Source organism: Apostichopus japonicus, chromosome 10, assembly GCF_037975245.1.
Source record: "Apostichopus japonicus isolate 1M-3 chromosome 10, ASM3797524v1, whole genome shotgun sequence".
NCBI classification, from domain to species: domain Eukaryota; kingdom Metazoa; phylum Echinodermata; class Holothuroidea; order Aspidochirotida; family Stichopodidae; genus Apostichopus; species Apostichopus japonicus.
Window position 1 is genome coordinate 6,163,812 of NC_092570.1, and position 19,920 is coordinate 6,183,731.

At 37.6% G+C, this 19,920-nt stretch overlaps 2 protein-coding genes across 4 annotated transcripts; one reads left to right on the forward strand and one right to left on the reverse strand.

The window, feature by feature from the left end:
- Positions 1–4,282: 4,282 nt before the first annotated feature.
- Positions 4,283–12,368, forward strand: LOC139974633 (uncharacterized). Its single transcript, XM_071981843.1, has 9 exons — positions 4,283–4,495; positions 6,549–6,620; positions 6,797–6,868; positions 7,371–7,453; positions 7,964–7,999; positions 8,531–8,603; positions 9,897–10,062; positions 10,376–10,570; positions 11,407–12,368. The coding sequence occupies exons 1-9, from the start codon at positions 4,484–4,486 to the stop codon at positions 11,580–11,582; spliced, it is 885 nt and encodes a 294-aa protein (XP_071837944.1). The 5' UTR covers positions 4,283–4,483; the 3' UTR covers positions 11,583–12,368.
- Positions 5,145–18,854, reverse strand: LOC139974634 (octanoyl-[acyl-carrier-protein]:protein N-octanoyltransferase LIPT2, mitochondrial-like). 3 transcript variants are annotated; one of them, XM_071981846.1, is made up of 4 exons: positions 18,696–18,854; positions 15,192–15,724; positions 14,402–14,500; positions 5,145–5,833 (listed from the first exon to the last, which is right to left on the reverse strand). In XM_071981846.1, exons 2-4 carry the CDS (start codon positions 15,649–15,651, stop codon positions 5,709–5,711), a joined length of 684 nt encoding a protein of 227 aa, XP_071837947.1. In that variant the 5' UTR covers positions 15,652–15,724; positions 18,696–18,854; the 3' UTR covers positions 5,145–5,708. The 3 variants fall into 3 exon arrangements, with proteins under 3 accessions (XP_071837947.1, XP_071837948.1, XP_071837946.1); XM_071981847.1 differs by lacking the exon at positions 5,145–5,833 and adding an exon at positions 10,444–10,581; XM_071981845.1 differs by lacking the exon at positions 5,145–5,833 and having other exon boundaries at positions 13,232–14,500.
- Positions 18,855–19,920: the final 1,066 nt, after the last annotated feature.

A 19,920-nucleotide genomic window follows, 5' to 3' on the forward strand; every position in this document is an offset into this window, starting at 1 on the left:
TTCATTGATGAGATCAATATAGATTTGGTCATGCAAAAGCGAGTTGTTTAATTTCAAATAGCATGGGCCTCTACTAACTAATTGGGTGGAGAACTGGAGATTGTTGACAGATAAATGAATGATCGGATTGAATGCCAGGGGAGAAAATATTATCAGTAACTGTATAACTTACAGGTCTTGAGATAAGGAAGTAGTCCAGTCTGCAGTGTATACATGGTGTTACACTGGAGCTCAAGGTATAGTTTATAACAAAATGATGTTGTTCTCTCCAGATATCAATAAGGTTATGTGAATACATTAACTCTAGTCATTTATCTCGCGCTTTGAAATTAGTTCTTTGTTTCCGCCATTTTTATCCAGGTCTATAAGTTAAAAACAAAGTTAAGATCTCCTCCACAGATAATGGTATCGCCCTGAAAATTATTTGAAATATTCGATATGCTGGTGAAAAACATAGGTGTGTCAATATTTGGAGCATAAATACTGGCGATTGTGTATATACGTTGTTGGGTTTGAATGTCAAATATCACTAATCTTCCGAGTGCATCGGATGCCTCCTTGAGAACTTTAAAGGCTAAGAGGGGGGGTGGGGGGTTAATTAGAATACATACACCTTGACTCGTTGTTGAACCGTGAGAGAAAGCAATACGCCCACCCCATTCATTCTGCCGGTATTTAAAATCCGATAAAAAGCTATATATATGTAAAGATATATTTATTTGAGGGATCGCTACCAGAACCATGAGAAATTGTTGCGGCAAAATAAATGTAATTATGTTTTACGGGATTGATTTGACCATGAGTCTAACAGGGTTCTGTCATAAAAATAAAAAAATCATAGTAACAAAGTAATAAAATAATAAAACATGATATAATTTACGACGTTAACGATAGAAACCCATAAAAATGTTATCACCTCGCCGGCATCCAATCATCCGTTTCCATATATTATATGTGTTTAAATTAATAGTACAACCAAATCATCATATCTCAACATAGTGAGCGGAGTACCACAAGGTTCAATACTTGACCCACTTGACCCACTCTTATTTTTACTATATGTTAATTACTTTGAATTATTCCTAAAGCATTGTAAAGCAGACACGTACGTAGGTGACTATACTTTATCTGTTACTGGAATCAATCGGACTAAAATCAAAGATAAGCTGAGTGAAGATGCTGACAATATAAGTAAATGATGTATAAACAACAATATGGTTATAAATTCCAATAAAACAAGTACTATGCTAATCTGTACTAAAAAGCGTCAGATGACGAATGATGAAATGCTATAGTATATCACTATATTAATGGTCATTGTCTTAATAATGTGAATAGCTATAAAATTTTAGGTGTTAGAATGAATTGTAATTTACTATAGCATGAGCAAGTTACTTATGTTTATAACACGAATAGTTCTAGACTTGCCCTTCTTAGGAGAATAAAACCATTTTTAGATACCGATACTTCTTTTTGATTCTTTAAGGGATATGATGTACCATTTTTAGATTATTGTTACTAGTTGCGCGAATGTTCAAACGCGAACTGCATGCTGGGTTGATTAACGTTAGTGTACAGATCAGTGGTTCCGGCATCCGTTGTACAGACTTAGGCTAGTATAGGCTGACTTCCATCGCAGAGTGTGTCCGTTAGGCTAGGTCGTGAACATACGTTGTGTTCCTCGTTAGGTCTTCGGGCCAGTAAAATCACCTGTTCGTTATTGATCGTAACGAACGAAAGTTGTGAAAAGTTCCGTTACCGTTTTGTTCCTGAAGAAAGCAACCGATCTCTACCATGTAATATTGTGACGAGCCCGGCTCCTCCGATAGTAAAACTATATCGGGACTCGCGATAGAAAGGTACTGGGGTTATCTTGATGCCGTATTTATGCTTCTTCAGGAGATGTCTCGAACGGGAGAAAACAATGAGTTCACAGAAAAACAATTTGACGAGATGGGATTTGATTAATGATTCGGTATAATTTTTTCTCTGTCGATTCTCTTTACAAATAAAACTAAATTACAATGATTTGACTTGACTCCGTCATTTAAGCAATTAGAAGGAGTGATGAAATGGTAACGAAGCAATGACGAAGCGACGAACTGGTGACGGAGTGATAAATTTGCGAGACATGCCGCCTTTTATACCTTACTTCTATAAAATCCCACTGCGCACAATCAGTAGGCAGCCAATAACCTGACCATCCTGTATTAACTTAACGATATAAAAACAAGTGCGCTGGCACTGATCTGCCCTGATTGGTTGGGAGTTTGGAAGTCCATCCCCCTTTCTATGGAAACTTCCATACCACGTGAGAGAACCTTCTCGAATGTTCCACAGACATAATGGAATCTATTTTGGGAAAAGGCCCTGTACCAAGATTCAATAAGATAGTTAAAACTTCTCGTGCGAAAACTGAATCCATGACCTAGATAAATATATAAGAGGCCTGTAAGGTGTCTCGATGGAGTGTTTCGGTAACATCAAAGAGATGGTATTACTATTTCATAACATTATTTCCCGTCGACAGTAAACATAAAACAGTAGTGAATACAAACAAAACCATACAATAAACAAGATATTACAGAGCAACTACGAAAACACACTAAATAAGCAGAACCAGAACAGTAACAGAAGCAGCACAGAGAGCTGCAAGTGACAGATCACACACTGTGGCCAAATCGCTCCGCACGCGAGTTAAACAAGTGTATTGCCTCAGGTAAGACAGAATTACGGAACCTGGGCGTTTTAGTATGGGGCACCTTTAATCGTATCCCGGATGTGTTGAACATGATAAGACTATGGTGTGTGTGATCTTCTTTATATTATTTAGTTTCTTCATCAGACTCTCTTCATATATGGATGAGAGTGACGGAAGGCTTGAACCAATGCAGCGTTCAGCTAACTTCCGAACACGTTCCAGCCCTGCCCTGTACTTCTTCGGCATACTGCCAGAGAAACATATAATACTAGACGTTAGAACACTTAGGATGATTGATTGGTAGAATAATTTTATGATCGTATAATTAACTCTGCATTGTTTTAATTAAATAAAGTCGTTGGCAGGCTTTAACCTTAACAGCTTTTGTGTGAACATTCCAATTAAGTTTATTATCAATATACGTTCCCAGGTACTTGTAGCTATACCCTCTCAACTTCTTTGCCATCAATTATGACATGATCATGAACATTATTGCCTTTCCTAAAATCAAACAGTAGTTCCTTAGTTTTATTTATATTTAACATCAGACTGTTACTTTTACACCAACCAACCAACTTATGTACTTCACTAACAAAGGCAGAGCTGTCATTATTATAAAGAAGACCAGTCAGCACGGTATCATTAGCATATTTGATTATATTGCATTGGTCACTCGATACTTTACAATCATTTTTGTACAAGCAGAACAGCACTGGTGAGAGCACACATCCTTGGGGGGGGGGGGGCACCCGTACTAGAAAACCCCTTTTTCATTTCCAAATGAGAACAAAAATCTCATTTGGAGCACCAAATTGCATCTAAGGCCAGGTGAAAATGCAAAATTATTACAAAATGGAGTGGGTGTGTTGAAGTGTGCTATATTGCACCAAATTGCATCTGAGGCCACCTGAAAATGCAAAAAAATCCAAACGGGAGGGGGACACCCCTCCCTTTACACCCCTCCCCCAGGCCGGCCATCAGTCTTAAGGCCCCCACTCAAAAGTACTTTCCTACGCCACTGGTTATAGAAGTCAATGAAGATTGACCTCACAGACGTTTTGGGTTGGTCTTAGTGCTTTGATGCAGGTAAACAAGTATTTCGTCATCTACACCTGTTTTGCTTTGATATAACAATCTATAACAACACCTTTTTCAGCTATGTTTTATTTACTCGTTGTATTTCTATTTCAGTGTTCTTTGTGATATTATTTTGTGTTTTATTCTTAGTTTTCTCTGTTATTTAAATTTGTATATGTTCTAATATCTGATTTCTTTAAGTGTAAATTATGTTTTATGCCTCATGTAAGATAAGTGTTTTGTATCTCTAAATGAGTTTTGCCCTTGAATGTTGAAATAAATAAATAAAATAAATAAAGCACCTTTCTTACCTAATGGTAAAGCTTAAAAGTGAACCTATCAAAATAATTTAGCGGCAGAGGGTATGTCCTTCTGCTCGCCATCACAACATATATACAATAGACTTCAGGGTTTGTCCTAGGAAAGGAAAATAATTTTCATAGCATTGACGGTTGTTGCCCTAACACAGAAAAGAGAGCATTCATAGAGCTGTCTCGCTGACGTGACATAGGGAATTATTGTACACTAGTACTACCTACTCCTCAATCAGCTCAGTCAGTGACTGATGAATTGATCCTGTCGTAAAGTGCATCGTTCTGTTTTTTAGTTCATGAAACGACTGTTTAGCACTACATCATCTCTTTGGGAAGAGTTTATCACGGTGACGAGTGAAAGAAAACCAGTCTATTTACAAAGCTTGTAATCATGACGGCTGCTGTAAGTCTGTGCAATTTTCGTAGCCTAACGTTTATGTCCATTAACGCCTAATGTTGATGTGAAGTCTGACCAGGCCTAGGCTAGTCTAGTAATAATAACAGTAATAATCTCACTCAGTCATCTCACAGCTATACTGTAGGGTACGAATCGAAGCACTTGTGATTGTGAAGTAGCTTTTAGCCCTGGCTGGTTTATAAATGTCGTATTTTGCAGTAAAACTTGTCTTGTCAGCGTTGGTAATATGTGTAAGATTAAGAATTGCCTTTAGCCTACTGTAAGTAACTTGTGTAACTAGACTAGTTACTTATGCCTAAGAATAATTTAGACCTGCTGTACTACTAGGTGAAGTTCCCTGCTAGCCTAGGTCTAACAATTGAGAGTTAGACAAGCTGTGTGATATATGTAGCAGGCCAGTGGTCCATAAGTATCCAAATATTGTGAAAATGTAGTGCTGCAATTATCTTAAAATATTTTGCTTTAATACTATATTACATAAGAAGTGTAACACCCCTGTACCCCGGCCGAGCGGTAGCGTGGGAAATCAGGCAGCTGGAGGCCACCTGATGTCAGGGCAGGGGAAGGGGGGAGGCGAAGACTTATGCTAGCAGGGCTTGAACCAATACACACAAAAAAAGAGAGAAGAATATAGTTAAGGAGAACTGGGTCTCAAATCAACAATTTTAATACCTTAATTAACTTTAAACATACACTTAACAAAAATAAGGCAGTGACTTTCTGCCGTATACAAATATAAAAGCAAACAACGGGCAGAGATTAAGTTTAAATAAATAACAAATACACTACATACCAGGGCGTGGGCAGCACGGCTCTTAACTGAATCACGAGAGTGAATACCCGACACGGGGCGCCAACGGCAGACGGAACTAATACTGCCTAATGTGGTCCCGCCCCGATTAACCTCTGCAATACCTCCGGGGAGAGCCCTAATTTAACCCTACCTCCGGAGTCTATAACATGCAAAGAAGTCAACCAGGACGGGAACTTTTTAGTTATACTATACAAAAGGAATGGCGCCCGTAGTCAGCCTTCACTCCCGGACCCGCTCTCTATATTAAATGAACCTTGCCTTTAAAATAATACTATACTGTAATTGCCGTGCTGCTCACCGCTGGTCTCCAGTTCTCTGCCCGAACTTCAACGAAATAAATTAAGTTTCCACAATACAAAATACATAAGAAAAACAACGTCTTAATTAAACAAGGTTAAGAGAGCAAGTGATAGTAAAATAGATACACGCTAAACAGAACAACTCGTGTAATAAAAGAGCGAATTCCCGGAATGCTGGTGATGGCAGACGACGGGGAGAGCGAAAGAGACCTGCATAATAAGACAAAAGTAAATGGAATGGTGAATGAATGGACAACAAATCGCAGGGTAAATTATTCAAACAAAACGGGAAAACATATTCTTAGTAGCCCTGGGCGTGTTCGAAATACGGGGTACACGCATCCCGAACAACCCAGGGCGTAACAATATCAAGTAAGGCCTGGGCTATTTCCTCACCACAAGCAATTAGTTCTGTAACTTTGAAGTTTGCATTAAATATATGAGAAAGAAACCAGATACATACACACACAATTTGTGTGTGTTAATTGTGTATCCAGTTGGCCAAAAATGGTAGATACAATATGATTACACAAAATCATGTGATTTTTGCCATGGTGGATGTTGGTTGGTAGGAGCCATGCATGAAACTGAGAGGTATGGTACCTCTCTAAACTGTACACCAATCTCATGCTCTCAAAGCACTGGTGTTGACAGTACAAACAGTTCCTAACCTTGATCTGATAGAAACATGATATTCATAGTGTTTGTGCTGACAATACGAGTGCTCTGAAGCAGGACATGACACTACAGTCTAGAGTATAGAAAAAATTGTCCCAACTGGTCGCCATTCTTCTTTTAAGGCATTGACCATAGGACTATGTTGAATTTGAAATGTAACACATCAATTCAGTCTCAAGAATAATCAAGGCAGTTTCTAACTTTACATGCAACATTGCAATTTTTTTCTGGTTATTGTGTATTGCAGGAAAGAGAGAAAGCGGTTAAAAAGAAGCTGCACGGATTTTTAACGGAGATGCTGGCTGTAGGATGTGTACGGGTAAGTGTCTTACAACATACTGTAAATATCCAAAACAAACTGTAACATTCCATTCATTGTGTGATATTTAATTGGTTAATTGCATGATTAATTCAATAAATTTATTCTCATTTTAGAATCCTTCTCTCCTCTTTCAAGACATTTTACTTTAGATGTTCCATGTCTGTCTCTTACAGGGATTCAAGTACTTTTCAATGTATTTGAGAGGAAAAGAAGAAATGGTCTGCACAGTCCTGAATGAACCAGTGGTAATGCAATTAATTCAGTTTGCTTTCTATGGTCATCCATATAAAACCTCAGAAGAAAACATTTCAAAATTTCACATAGAAAAGGGTACTGATCTCAACTTAAAATTCAAAGGCTTATAAGGATTATATATATATATATATTACTTTTCTTGCCCAATTTAAATTTCTCATCAGACTGATGGGAAAGGCATTTTTTTCCAGTATCTAACACATTCAATGCTATGCAAAATGACCATGCAACTTAGATGTATACAACAGTAACAACAGCCTTTCAATATATTACAATAAAATGGGCTTACAAGACTCAGTAAGGGGATGGGGAGGTACAGTGACAGGAACTGTGGAATATGCTGCTTCCCTATCCCTTATCCATTCCATTCTGCCACCTTCTTTCTCATTCCTTATCCAACCATCTAACCACCCTGTTCCACCCCACCCCCCCAGCCCTATTTCTATCATAATTACTTTTCTTAAACCTCACTTTCAATCTACTTTATATTAGACACCACGAAGTTCAACTCCAGTGTCCACAGAGGGGGGTCAAGTCTTTTTCAGTGGAAGCCAGCCAGAGTTGCCTGTTGATCAGTAAGCATATAAGCACACATAAATAACAAAAGAGCTTGGCCTAATGACAAACAAAAGGTGGGAAGTTTCATAGGTGGTCTTGGGTAGAAGATGCTGTCTTTTGTTGATATTGATCTTCCCTGAATATTTTTTACCCTCAAAGCTAAATTGTAAATAGCATGATATATATGCATGGCACATCTTGGCTTGAATGTTTAAACACAATGTTCATTAACAGTTTATTTGTGGGTAAGATTGCATCTTACTAGTGTAGCTAATACTTCCATTTATAGGGGTGAACTTCTGCTATTAGTAAAATGGAAATGGTTGGAGGGGAAAAAGGGGATAGGGAGGTGGAAGGATGAGGATGAGAGTGTACATTATATGTCATGAATTAATGTATTAATATTAAAGTTAGTTTATAAATGTTTTCTTTACTAGTAAATTTGGGGGGAGAAGGGGGGGGGTTGGGAAAAGAGCATTCCATGTAGATATTGTTTATCTGGTTTCATACTCTTTGACTCTAAACAGAAAGGATCTCATGTTATCTCAAGGGACTCAAAAGAGGTAAGTTTTACTTGTCTTGTTTCTAGAAAAAGTCTATTAAGCATGGCTCATATTTTTTTGGCCCAGTTGAACTGGCACTCTAGTCGTCCTATCTGTGGTATTTCATTTCTTCAAAATTCTCAGGGAAATTTGAAGTAATATCAACAAACATACTGGTTGAAATCAATTTGTAAGATGGTGAGAGGGGAGGGGAAGAGTAAGGGTGCAGAGCCGTCATGAATTAACAAATTAATTCGTAATTAAAGAATAACCGTCATTGACATTAGTCACATTACATAGACAGAGATTAAGTCGTCTTTGGTGATTCAAAGATGATTGTCAGCAGAATGACAAAAGGTTATATATGTCATAGCTCGACATGATTACTTCGATGTAGGTAAATATTTGAATTTTTCTTTATCTGTGCTGGTATTCAGGATATTTTAAAGTTCACATTTTGTTGCAGTTCTTCAAGTGGTTGTGCAATATTATGCAAAGTCTATAAATAATTATATCATCATTCCATTGACTGTATTACTCATTTTTTTTCAGGCTAAGTGGTTATGGGTACATGGATATTGGTCTACCTCCAGCATCCCCCAGTGAAAGGGAAATTACACCTGCAGTAAGTTTGATCCACATTGGAGTAACCATTGCAACTGAAAGAGATTAACACCAGTTCCAAGTATGTATTAAATTGTTGTATCAAGCGCTGAAGTCCAAACATGATACAAAAGATCCAAAGTTGCCACTGTTTAGTTGGTACTTGAAGATATATTGAGAAATTGTAGAAAACTTAGAAAATGTCAGCGAACCTCAACTTTTAAAATTGTGTATGTGATATGGGTTATCATTCTTGGTAGTAAATCACATCTTTGTGTTGTATGAGCATTTCCCCCTATTTTGCAGGACTTTGGGAGTTGAAGGCAGGCTTGTGAATCTTGAATAGATAAGGGGTCTTGTAATGGTTATTAGCATTAAATGCTGACTGCAGTGCATGTTTCTTTAATGCCTTTCATGTAGTACCCATAGAGTGACAATACTGTATTGGTTTCTGTTGTTTCCTATCTGGTAGAGAATGTGTCAATTAAATACAGGCCACTGGTATAGCAGTACTAACTTGTGTGCATTTAGTCCAGTAGTAGGCCTATCTGTAGAGCCTGTACTGGAGACACCACACTTGCATAAACTACAGTAGTATTTGTAAATCTGTAGTTAAATTGTTCTTTGTAGGGTCTGTGGTAGTTGTAGCCAGTAGTGTTGCACCCAAATGGCAGAGGCTTCTGCCAGTACTGTAGCATAAGGGGGACCAGACGTCCTCAGATATCATGGACTTACCGATCTTTCCCAAAACTTGTTAAACAGCCCAGAATGATGTGAATTTGAAAACAAGTGCCTGTTTCTTGAGAATGTACTACAAAAATATGGACAGTTAATAATCATTCTTGAAACATAGCTCCACCAAACATTAACATATCAAAATCCCACCTGTCCCTTAAAACTGTATTGTGTAGTGATATGCCTTGATGTCAACATAGGGGTTGTTCAACATCAATATCATGTCCCTTGAATTTCTGGGAGAAAAAATATGGTCACCTTACTGTTGCATTACCTGCACTGTGATCGCAGAGCCAGACGTGGTCTCTTGCAGGTATCCATGTGTTATCCCAGCAGTTTGTGAGATATACATAGTTTCATTATTAAGACTTTGATATATTTTATATGATTGGTAAATACTTTCTATTCAAGCATATTTGATTTATGGACATACTCTTTCTTCGCAACTGAATTGCAGTTGGTTACAATGTAGTTGATGAGTTCTTTTAACTTCGTGCCATAACGGATCATCAAATATTTATACCCATTGGCTGCATTAATTTCTTCTCTTACCAGTTTTTGTTTATTGTGAATTCCATAGCGACAAGATTCAACATTGTTTCTCCTCGCTGGGTACGGTAAATATTCATGTCCATATGTTTGGGTGAGAAGCAACCATGACAGACTGGTGAAATTGAATGAAGAAAACAAATGCAATAAAGACAGTCCGCTGAGGCTTAAGACGACGTCAGCATGGAATGAGAAAGGTATGAGCGTTTGTTGATATTTTCATTCCTTCTTTTGAACACTTTTTTGGATTAAAATTGGTACCATACTTTTAAAAACTAGGGGAAAGATAAGGGGTTCATCTAAAAAACACACCCCGTACTCAAGTGCACTCAAAATACCACTGTGAAGTTGAGACTTTAATTCTGAGGATGTCAAAATGAAATGGATTTCATTTACATAAGTATGTGAGAAACAAAGTCCTCTGGATTGGATGAACACATTCTAACCTTGGGGATAGCCGATCCTTTCTAACACTCATCTGCATTTTGCTTTGTCCTTATCACTCTACAGACATAAGAGCCTGGGAAATTTTAGCAGAACTCGTCAAACTCAATACGAGGCCGTCTCCATCAAATCCATTCGCAGTTGATTTACAGTACTTTGACAGCCTTGATATCGGGGAACGTGTAATAGCTCTTGGTGCCATGTCACATTTACTGCAGCAGATATTCAGCCACGGACCGGACAAAGCTTATGCAGGATTGGGTAAGCTTGAGCTGTATGACAAAGTCAGGTGGATGAAGATGGGAGAAGTGATGAAATGAATTATTTGGGAGGAGGGAGGAGGTAACTTGGGTGGTTTTTTGACATCAAATTTAGGTGGGTTATTCTCCAGCCAGGTCCATCCCCCCCCCCCCTTTTACCTCTCATCTAAACTCCTGCTTCCCCCATCAACCCATGTACTGACTTCTGTAGGCCACTCACAAGCCATAAATTTCTTAAGCCTAAAATCACCAAATCTATGTCTACTGTACATGATAGAAACAAAGGTCATAAACAATATCTCCCAAACAGCTATGAGAAGTCTATCACAGGTTAACTGTTTCTTCACACACAAGGCTTATGACTTGGTCAAGTCTAAATACAACACCATGTGCTTCCAATTATTTACATTGTTCTTAGTGTATTACAATGTTAATTCTCTGTAATGGAGATGGGGTTTTCAAATTCTGAATCTTAAATATTGAACCTCATAATATCGTCTAAATATGGCATCAGTTTCAGGTTCAACACTGACCACATTCGACATTACATACCTTGAAAAAAAAATTAAAATTTGTAATGGAAATGGCTATTTCTGTGGCCGGAATAGGTGGTTATGGTAATGTCTGAAGTAAACAGAGATTTTGGCGAATTGTTGTTGGTTTTGCCATTTTGTGCTATTCTTGACTAGCAACTGTTTAACTCACCGCTTCACATGTTTTTTTTGGGCATTTGGATAGTGATATGATGAAGTATACCATCAGATAATAGTTTCACATGATTCCTTAAAAAATCGTTTCAATTTTTGTTTTGCCTCTCATCTATGTCTTTGCTTTTAGTTGCTGACGATTTGAAGGAGGTGACTAGAAGACATTTCAAGGATCTCCTTCTACTTATGAAGCAACATCCCCAATCTGCTGTTCAGAGTTCACACGTCAGATCAGATCCAGCGAATAAAGGGCAGCTTAGAACTCACGGTCAGGGTCAAAGGTCATACTCCCAAGGTTACAAGTGACATATCATAAGAGACAGTGATATCATGTAAAGGACTTTGCATAGCAATAGCAACCAAAGAGAGGCTGATCACAGGGATTAAGTGGCAGGATTAAATGTCATGTAAACTCTGTTATTTTATGTACCAATGTTTTGACAAGCCAAGTTGATCCTGGATAACTTGAGCCAAATTTGTTTGGTCTCGACAAGTGGTAGTTCCATGTAGATGGAAGACTTTGCAACATTGCTAACAGATTAATAGATGTATATGATAACACTGTAAAGAGCAAGAGCTGAAATGCTGCAGGCATGTTAAGAGACATACATTACATGTGTACTGTAGATGCTGTAGTACAGCTGTGTGTAGTAGTACAGCTTTGTCTGTAGTACAGCTGTGTCTAACAGTCTACAAACTCATGAAATTTTGCAAAAGGACTCTCATAATGGTCTTTGATAGGTATGTACATTCAAAATCCAGGCTAACAGTGGAAGAAGTGCATATAGCAGAATGAATTGAGTAGTCCCAATACACCAACAACATTGAATCTGTGGGACGGTAGCGGACGATTAAAGGACTGAATAACTTCAAATCAGATTTGGTAATCAACTGTGGAATTTTCAGAAGGTGCAATTATGAAGTAACTAGCCCCAGCACTGTAGGTATAAATGATGATCAAACTTTTAAGTCTTGATTCCTGTATTAAACAAACTGTTCAGTAGGGTGACTGTTATGAGGACCATTTTGTTTTAATAGGAATTCAAAGTGTAGAGCTACACTACCTAAACAGCTATATACTGTAGTTGTTTGAGGAGGTGGTGGGGGAGGGTGGGGGGGGTTGGGGGAGGTGGATGTAAATCTTATGGTGACAAGGTGTTCCACATATTTGCCAATTCCTTCACATGAGGATGTTTTACCTCAGGCAATATCATTTTGGATGTTACGGTTTACATCTGATCATTACACCAGTGTTAATATTTTCCATTGGTATCGAAGTGTAAATTTAACATGGAGTAAACAGAATATATGCTTCTTCCTTTGAATTGCCATTGTTTTAGGAATCCCTTCCATTTAATAGAAAATGAGTCATAACAAGACCCTTTCCCTTAACACTTGCCATTCCTTGATATTGCCAGTAATGAGAGTAAACATATTGTCATAAGCGCAGCAATCTGAACATGGAACGAGCTAAGAAAATTGGGAGTATTTATAATGAAACTTTTCCTTTTACTGCTGTTATGTAATTTTGCACAGAGTTTAAGAAGAGCATTGCAGAGAGCCTGATGGACGATTGGCTAAGGCATGGCAGACTCGTGATCCAAGGATCGCTGGTTCGACTCCTGCCTAGTTCATTACGTTGTGTCCTTTGGCAAGAGGCTTTATCTCAATTGGGGGTTAAATGGGTACCTATGAGGTAAATTGTCATTGGGCGCAGTATATAACTGCAGCTGCCTGGAGGGACTGTCTCTGGGACAAGTTATCATTGACCTGGGGAAAGGGGGAAAGTTTGGTAACATATCGTCTATAAAGCGCTTTGAGACCTATTGCTGGTATAAAGCACTATATAAAAGTGGAATATTATTATTATTATTAGTATTAAAAGAAGGAAATTGTGACAGTTATAAGCATTAATTTGTTCCGTAAACCTATCATAGGAAAGACACAAATTTCAGTTTAATGTTCTCAACATGTTTGTCTTCATGTTTTTTATTCACCAAATCGTTTGTTCTTATTTGGAATGAAGACAAAAGTTCTTTCGTTGCAGCAGTCTAAACTACGCAAAATTGGTATTCAGTTTTCTTTCATTCTTTTTTTACCTGTAAATGGTATGGCTTTAAAAGCCACGTGATTCAAACAAGTAATGTTTGGGGCAGTGCAAAAATCTGTCCTGTGAATGATCTTTCAAGCTAAGTATAAATAATAACAATGTGTAATACCCTCCAAACTTGTCTTTTGTTTTCAATTTGTGTCTGTTTCTTAGGGGATTGCAAGAATGGGGAATTTGACCCTTACTTTTGTACCAATTGTTGCTTTTCATGAATCCCATTCATGTCATGTGGTCGTGGATAACCCTATATAGGCTACAGGAATCCTGTTATCTTTAGCAGAGGTATGGAAACCTTGCAGACCTGATATTTCAAAAAGGAGTGTCGTATTTAGTACGAGGATCCCTGACCAAACCCACACCCCCCAACCTCTCCCTCATCTTTATTAGAGAGACTAGCAATACTTGCATCCCGGGTCCCTCCTTTCGAGAAATGCTGGATCCACCACTGAGATGTCCAATACTCAGATTCAAGAGCTAATAACATGGAAAACACTGTTTACCTGAGTTTGGTAAATATTTTTATCTCAGTTTGCACTTCACAACATCTTAACAAATCCTAACAAATTAAAGTTTGACGGATCTAACGCATAATTTCCATATAGACTTCCTTAAAAGTATGATACATTTTAGTTATATCTCTGGAGGTGCTGATATATATATATATATATATGTGTGTGTGTGTGTATTTATTTATTTATATTCATAAATGAACATCAGACAACAGAGAATATCCACACCATCACATGCAAAATATTCCACAAAAATAGAGCCATTTCAACCTTCATGACAAGTATGCACCTTACAATACTTCATACCATTAGCACAGGGGGAAAAAACTTATCGCATGCTTTCTATGATATAAAATCTGCCTTAAGGAAAATGTTCTCAGCAAGTTTTTCATCAGCTGCAAGTGTGCATCCAAAAACATCACAGAAGGAATTTAAAAATAATGGTTCTGTTTCCTGTAGCGATACTTTTCTTCCGAGTTCCTGCGATAATGAGGTGACTCCTTTACCTTTGATTCCGCACGGAATGACGTGATCAAACCAGGAAAGATCGTTGTCACAGTTGAGGCTCACACCATGTTGTGTTATGTATCTCTTACAACTGATCCCTGTAGACAAAAACGTGTGTATTATTTATATGCAGCACTACTGAAATATCACCCCTCATTGATTTCCCCATCTCTGTCTAAACTTACTGTATATGTTCCATGATTCTTACTGAGCAAATTTTATTGTCACTGTGTTATTATTATTTTTTTCCTTCACATTTGATATAGTGTATTAAGTTGGTCATGAAGTACTATCTCTCATGGTAAAGTTGTATTTAGGATCAGTGCATTGACCCTAACACTAACCAAAATGAAATCTATTAGCATTTTCCAGTTGGGTTGGCAGCAAGATAATGAGATGGATGGATGGATGGACAACAACCAATTGCTGATATTCTACACTGAATGTTTATAATCCAAACACAAACCCACTGTATCTCTATCTATCTCTGAGAAAACTATTAACACAAAAACTTCATTAGCATGGAGTACTATCAAGTTTTCCACAAATAATTGACAAATGACCTGGTTTTGTTTTGTAATTATTCCATTCCCATACTTGGGAATAATATAGTTTCATTGTTTTTGTTGTTGTCTGCACAGCTGTCTTAACTGGTTAATTTTCATTTTTCATTCACTGCTGCTTTATAAGATCACATCACATAAGTCTAAAGGAATTCATACAATTTATTTAACCAACCATGCAAAATTAACAGATTTGCCCCCCCCCCCTCAAGATTTAAACACTTACCAATGGCTGCAATTTTCCTTTCATCTATCCAAACACCTGTGTCCTTGGTAGTCTTTCCTTGTAGTCCAAACATCTCGCAAGTTTTGATCAATACTTTTTCCAGAGAGGAGACATATTTCCTTAGTCCTAATGAGTAGTTTTTTAAGTTTATTACAGGATAACCTACTAACTGACCAGGGCCATGGAAGGTAATCAACCCTCCACGATCAGTTCTCACAAAATCAGCTCCCAGGGCCTTCAGTCTTTCTTCGTCCTGGGAGTATTCTCGCTCTCGAATACCGACAGTGTAAACAGGCTCATGTTCGCATATAATTAAAACATCTCCTGGATGTTGCTCGCTAAGGAAAGACTTCTCATTCTTTGAATCATTACGATGAGCTTGGAGTAACGACCTTTGAACTTGCCAAGCAGCTCTGTATGAAATCTTTCCAAGGTTGAGCACTGTTATTGACCTTGCCATTATTCATACTTTATACATTCATCGATCGTCACAAGTGAAAAAATGCCAAGAAATTAATCTCACATAAATTCAGCTGAAAGGAAATTAAAATTTAACAATCTGGGTAATTCATCAAGTTTAGTATCGTGATTTCAAAATTCTTGAAACATATTGAAGTCAAAATTTATGATTGAAAAAATAACAATAAACAAACAACTTACAAAACAAAACAATTGACCAAACTTCCTGTTTGTTGATGTCAAATTTGATGTGGTTTGAAGTTTGAGAGAAAATAGCATTTGAAATTAATAATTTGAATATTGAAGCAAAAATTTAAATGTTTGGTGATTGTTTTGTATATTTTGGGGTTTATTTATACTGAGAATGTGAGATTACTCCTGACAATTCTATTAATGTATAATTGTTACTTAAACTTATTTTAAAATAAATAAAAGAAATTTAACAGACACAAATCACTTCATGTAGAGTAATTTCTTTGAGATTCTCCAACTAAAATCACATCAATGACTTGAGTCACAGGTTTATCTCTATGAAAAAATGAATCTTAACAAACTTAATCTGGAGTCACTTCACTTTTATATTTAGAAACTTGAGTCATAACACAGCACAACACTTGTGCCCATTAAAGGACATCATAATATACTAAACAATAATGTAGTAATATGGTCTAATTTAAGGTAACCAGATGATTTCATGCACCATCCACCTGATTTCAGTTAACAAGTCCCTGGAAATGTCAACAGATTTCATTTGCTGCCAACAGATTATTATAAATGTCCTAATGCTAGGAATCTATTCCCAAGTTTGTAAAAAAGGACCAGATTGATCATGTCCCATTCGTCGCTGGTTGTTTTATTTTGGAATATACCAATCAATAAAAGGTCGGCATTGAGTTTAACAATGGCGAAAGGTTGGTGTAGGTTAGGGATGTATATTAATAATATTATTAATTCGCTACATTAAACTAAGTTTGTCAGGGATGTCAAGTGTCATTCTCAAAATAATTTGAGAATGTCAAAACAGTAACTGTATTGGATAATACACAAATACAAAACACCCCTACTTAATAGTGGCATGCTCCGACCGGCGACGAATGGAACACGATCCAACCAGATGATCATTTAAATCCAGATAAAATATGCTTGCTTTTCAGCATGCGTTCAGAAACTTGGTCAGTTGACAATCATCCATAATCCCTATTGTTACTATGTTAGTGTAATGTTATTGAATATGCATTCACATGTACCTGTGCAAACGATGCACTACGTTAAATATAAGGTGGGGCTTATTCGCAGGGCAGCCCTGCAAATAGCCGGACACAAACATCTTATTCGCAGGGCTGCCCTGCGAATAGCCTGACACATACACCTTATTTACACGGCTGCCCTGCGAATAGCCAGACACATACACCTTATTCACAGGGCAGTCTTAGACTGGGTTAACAGGCTCGGTAACTTCTGGGGCTATTTGAGTTTGCTTTTTGGGCACCAGCTGGCTTTTGGAGAGTCTTAATTGGGAGCCCCTATATTTTAGGGAATTTATTGGCCTTTGGGAGTCCTATCTTAATGCTGCTAGGATTGGTTTTGGGAGCCTAGGGCCTTATGATTGAACCAGTCTAGCATTAGTACCGCCAACATAAAAAAATGTCATCCCTCATTTTCTCCTTTGTTTTTGCAGTGTGACTGCTCATTTTCATGTAAAGGTGTGGGGGGGGGGGGGTGTCACACCCTTGACCATATTGGCTTTCAGGCAATGTCGGCTTTTGGGGAATCCCAAGATAAGCTCCTTAAAATAAGCTTTTAAAATTGAACTGCTGGGGTTCCAAAAATTAGCTTATGAAGTGCAGAGATGCCAATCTCTTGACACAAAAAAACAAACTGTATATCCTTGAAAATCAGATTTTGGAGAGAAAAAAAAATTAGATTTTCACGAAAACTCAACACTACCACTGGCCCGTTGGCCCCCGGCCAGTAAAATGTAAATGTCAGAAAAATATTTTACTGGTACAGTAAGAACGGGCAAGTACAATTTTTGCTTTTTCATTAACATTTAATGAGACAATTGTGAAGCTGCAAATTCCGCCTATTTCCCGCCCATGTAGATAGGCTCGTTGTTCAACGTGTTTGTCGGGGTTTGGGGGGTTACTTACAGTACATGTTTCTATGCGATTCCGCTTCCTTACAAAAAAAATTAAAAATCGTATTTTCAAGAGGCAATATCGTATTATCATATTTCACTTGTTTTATCGTACTAAATACGAAAAAATCGTATTGGTTGGCATCTCTGGAAGTGGCTAAGACTATTTGGGCCCAAAAGGTTGGCTTCTTCAAGGCCCATAAACTGACTGGTATCAATAGCAACACCGGCTTTTCAAGCCCCTCAAATATGGCTTAAGTAGAACCTATATTTGACTTTATGGGGCCATTGTGATTGGCATAATGAGGACTCCAAAACTGACTTTTCAAAAGCCCTTTTTGCATCTCACAAATCTGGGACCCTTAACATATGATATTTGATGTCCCTGAAATTGGCTTTTGCCTCATACACATTTTGAAACTGATATCAGTATGGGGACGTCACATCAAGAATGGTGTCATCGAAAGCCAATAATAAACCTATTTTCAAATTCGTCACAGCCTTGCGAATAAGGTGTCTGTGTACGTTATTAGCCGGGCTGCCCTGCGAATAATCACTTCGTAAATATAATCGACCACCAAACACTGTATTACCATCAACATTTCTCCCATTCCTATCTCTTAACACGAACGATACAGAAAGTAACCCCTGATGTCAAATGAGGTGTTCAACATCAATATCATATCTCCCGATTTCCTGAAAAAATATGATTACCTCAGTCATACCACTTAGCAACCTGTGTTACATTAACTGTTGTACAGTAAGGTCTATGTCGCACAACTAGACCATGTAATAAATGATTATGCAGCCGTTTGACAACTTCGCGATGTTACAAATAGTTGTCGTGACAAATAAAGGTAGGCAGTATGTGTCGATGATTTTCACATAATATTTACAAAAGCACCTACCCGAACAATACACGTCACTGCCAGAAACTTTTGAAAACCGTGAAACCGTTTTTTGCATGGGAGACTTGCTTCGCAGTTCCAGCCTGTTGATTTTTACCTATGGAACGCCTTGAGGAGGACTAGATGTAAGCGAAGCCAATATGCCTGCTTTGCTTTGTCAACTAGTATTGGCCCTGTCTTACTTTTGTTTATCTTATTTGTGGATCTCTATCTTATTACGATTATACACACACACACACAGAAACATACACACACGCATATATATATATATATATATATATATATATATATATATATATATATATATATATATATATATATGGAATCTTGACCACGGTGCCTGGGGTAATATGGGGGCATATTTGGCATCTATGTTGACTTTAGTCTAAGACCCCCTTCCCTCTCTTGTGATTCTATTAATGTTATTTACATTTTCTATTGTGTACTTTGCAAAGAGGGCAATTATGTAGGTGAAACAGGCTCACGGTTCCGCTTACGTTTTAATAATCACAAAAAATCTATTCATGATAATTTTGCAGGATTCCCAGTTTCCGAACATTTCAATCTTCATAGTCATTCTCTAAAAAATATATATATAATATATATAAATATATATATATATATATATATTTATCGACTGAATTTCCATAAAGGTGACACGGGAAATATAATGGCAAGATCAGTACTTATAGCTAAACTTCAAGTTTCAACTTAAACAGAGGGAAGGAAGGGCGCGGGGTAGAGTTTGAACATATATATGTAATTCTTATTGATGCGTAATGATAGCTTCTATTATTTCGATATTTTCACCCATGGGCGTCAGCAGGTTTCAGAAAGTGGGGGGGGGGGGGACACTATACTATCTAAGCGGAGCGCCACCATTGGTTGGCGCGTAGCGTACCAGAAAATTTTGGGTACATAAGACCCCCTAGATCGCAGGAGACGGCCTTCCTGAGTCGTTTTTAGTTACATCAGAACCAGATCTGTGAGGAGAAATTTTGTCTCACAAAACTAAATTCCGACAGAAAGTACTGGTAGAAAGATGCCGTTCTGACACCAAGGGAAACGAATTACACAGCGTCCATCTCAAACGAAATATTTTCGGTAGTTTGGTATCATATAACACCCTGCATACAGGCAGAATACTGTCTGTAGGGCCTAAAATATATGATATTACCTTCCTGGTGGGGTCTTCGACTTGTTTTCAAGTTGAAATGCGTCGTTT

Excerpts from the sequence above, each read along its gene's own strand:
- LOC139974633 (XM_071981843.1), top strand. Across the intron at positions 6,621-6,796 it reads TGGCTGTAGGATGTGTACGG|GGATTCAAGTACTTTTCAAT; the intron begins GTAAGTGTCTTA and ends TGTCTCTTACAG. Across the intron at positions 7,454-7,963 it reads CCAGAGTTGCCTGTTGATCA|AAAGGATCTCATGTTATCTC; the intron begins GTAAGCATATAA and ends GACTCTAAACAG.
- LOC139974634 (XM_071981845.1), bottom strand. The coding sequence starts at position 15,651 with ATGGCAAGGTCAATAACAGTGCTCAACCTTGGAAAGATTTCATACAGA. Across the intron at positions 14,501-15,191 it reads AAGGAAAATTGCAGCCATTG|GGATCAGTTGTAAGAGATAC; the intron begins GTAAGTGTTTAA and ends TTTTGTCTACAG.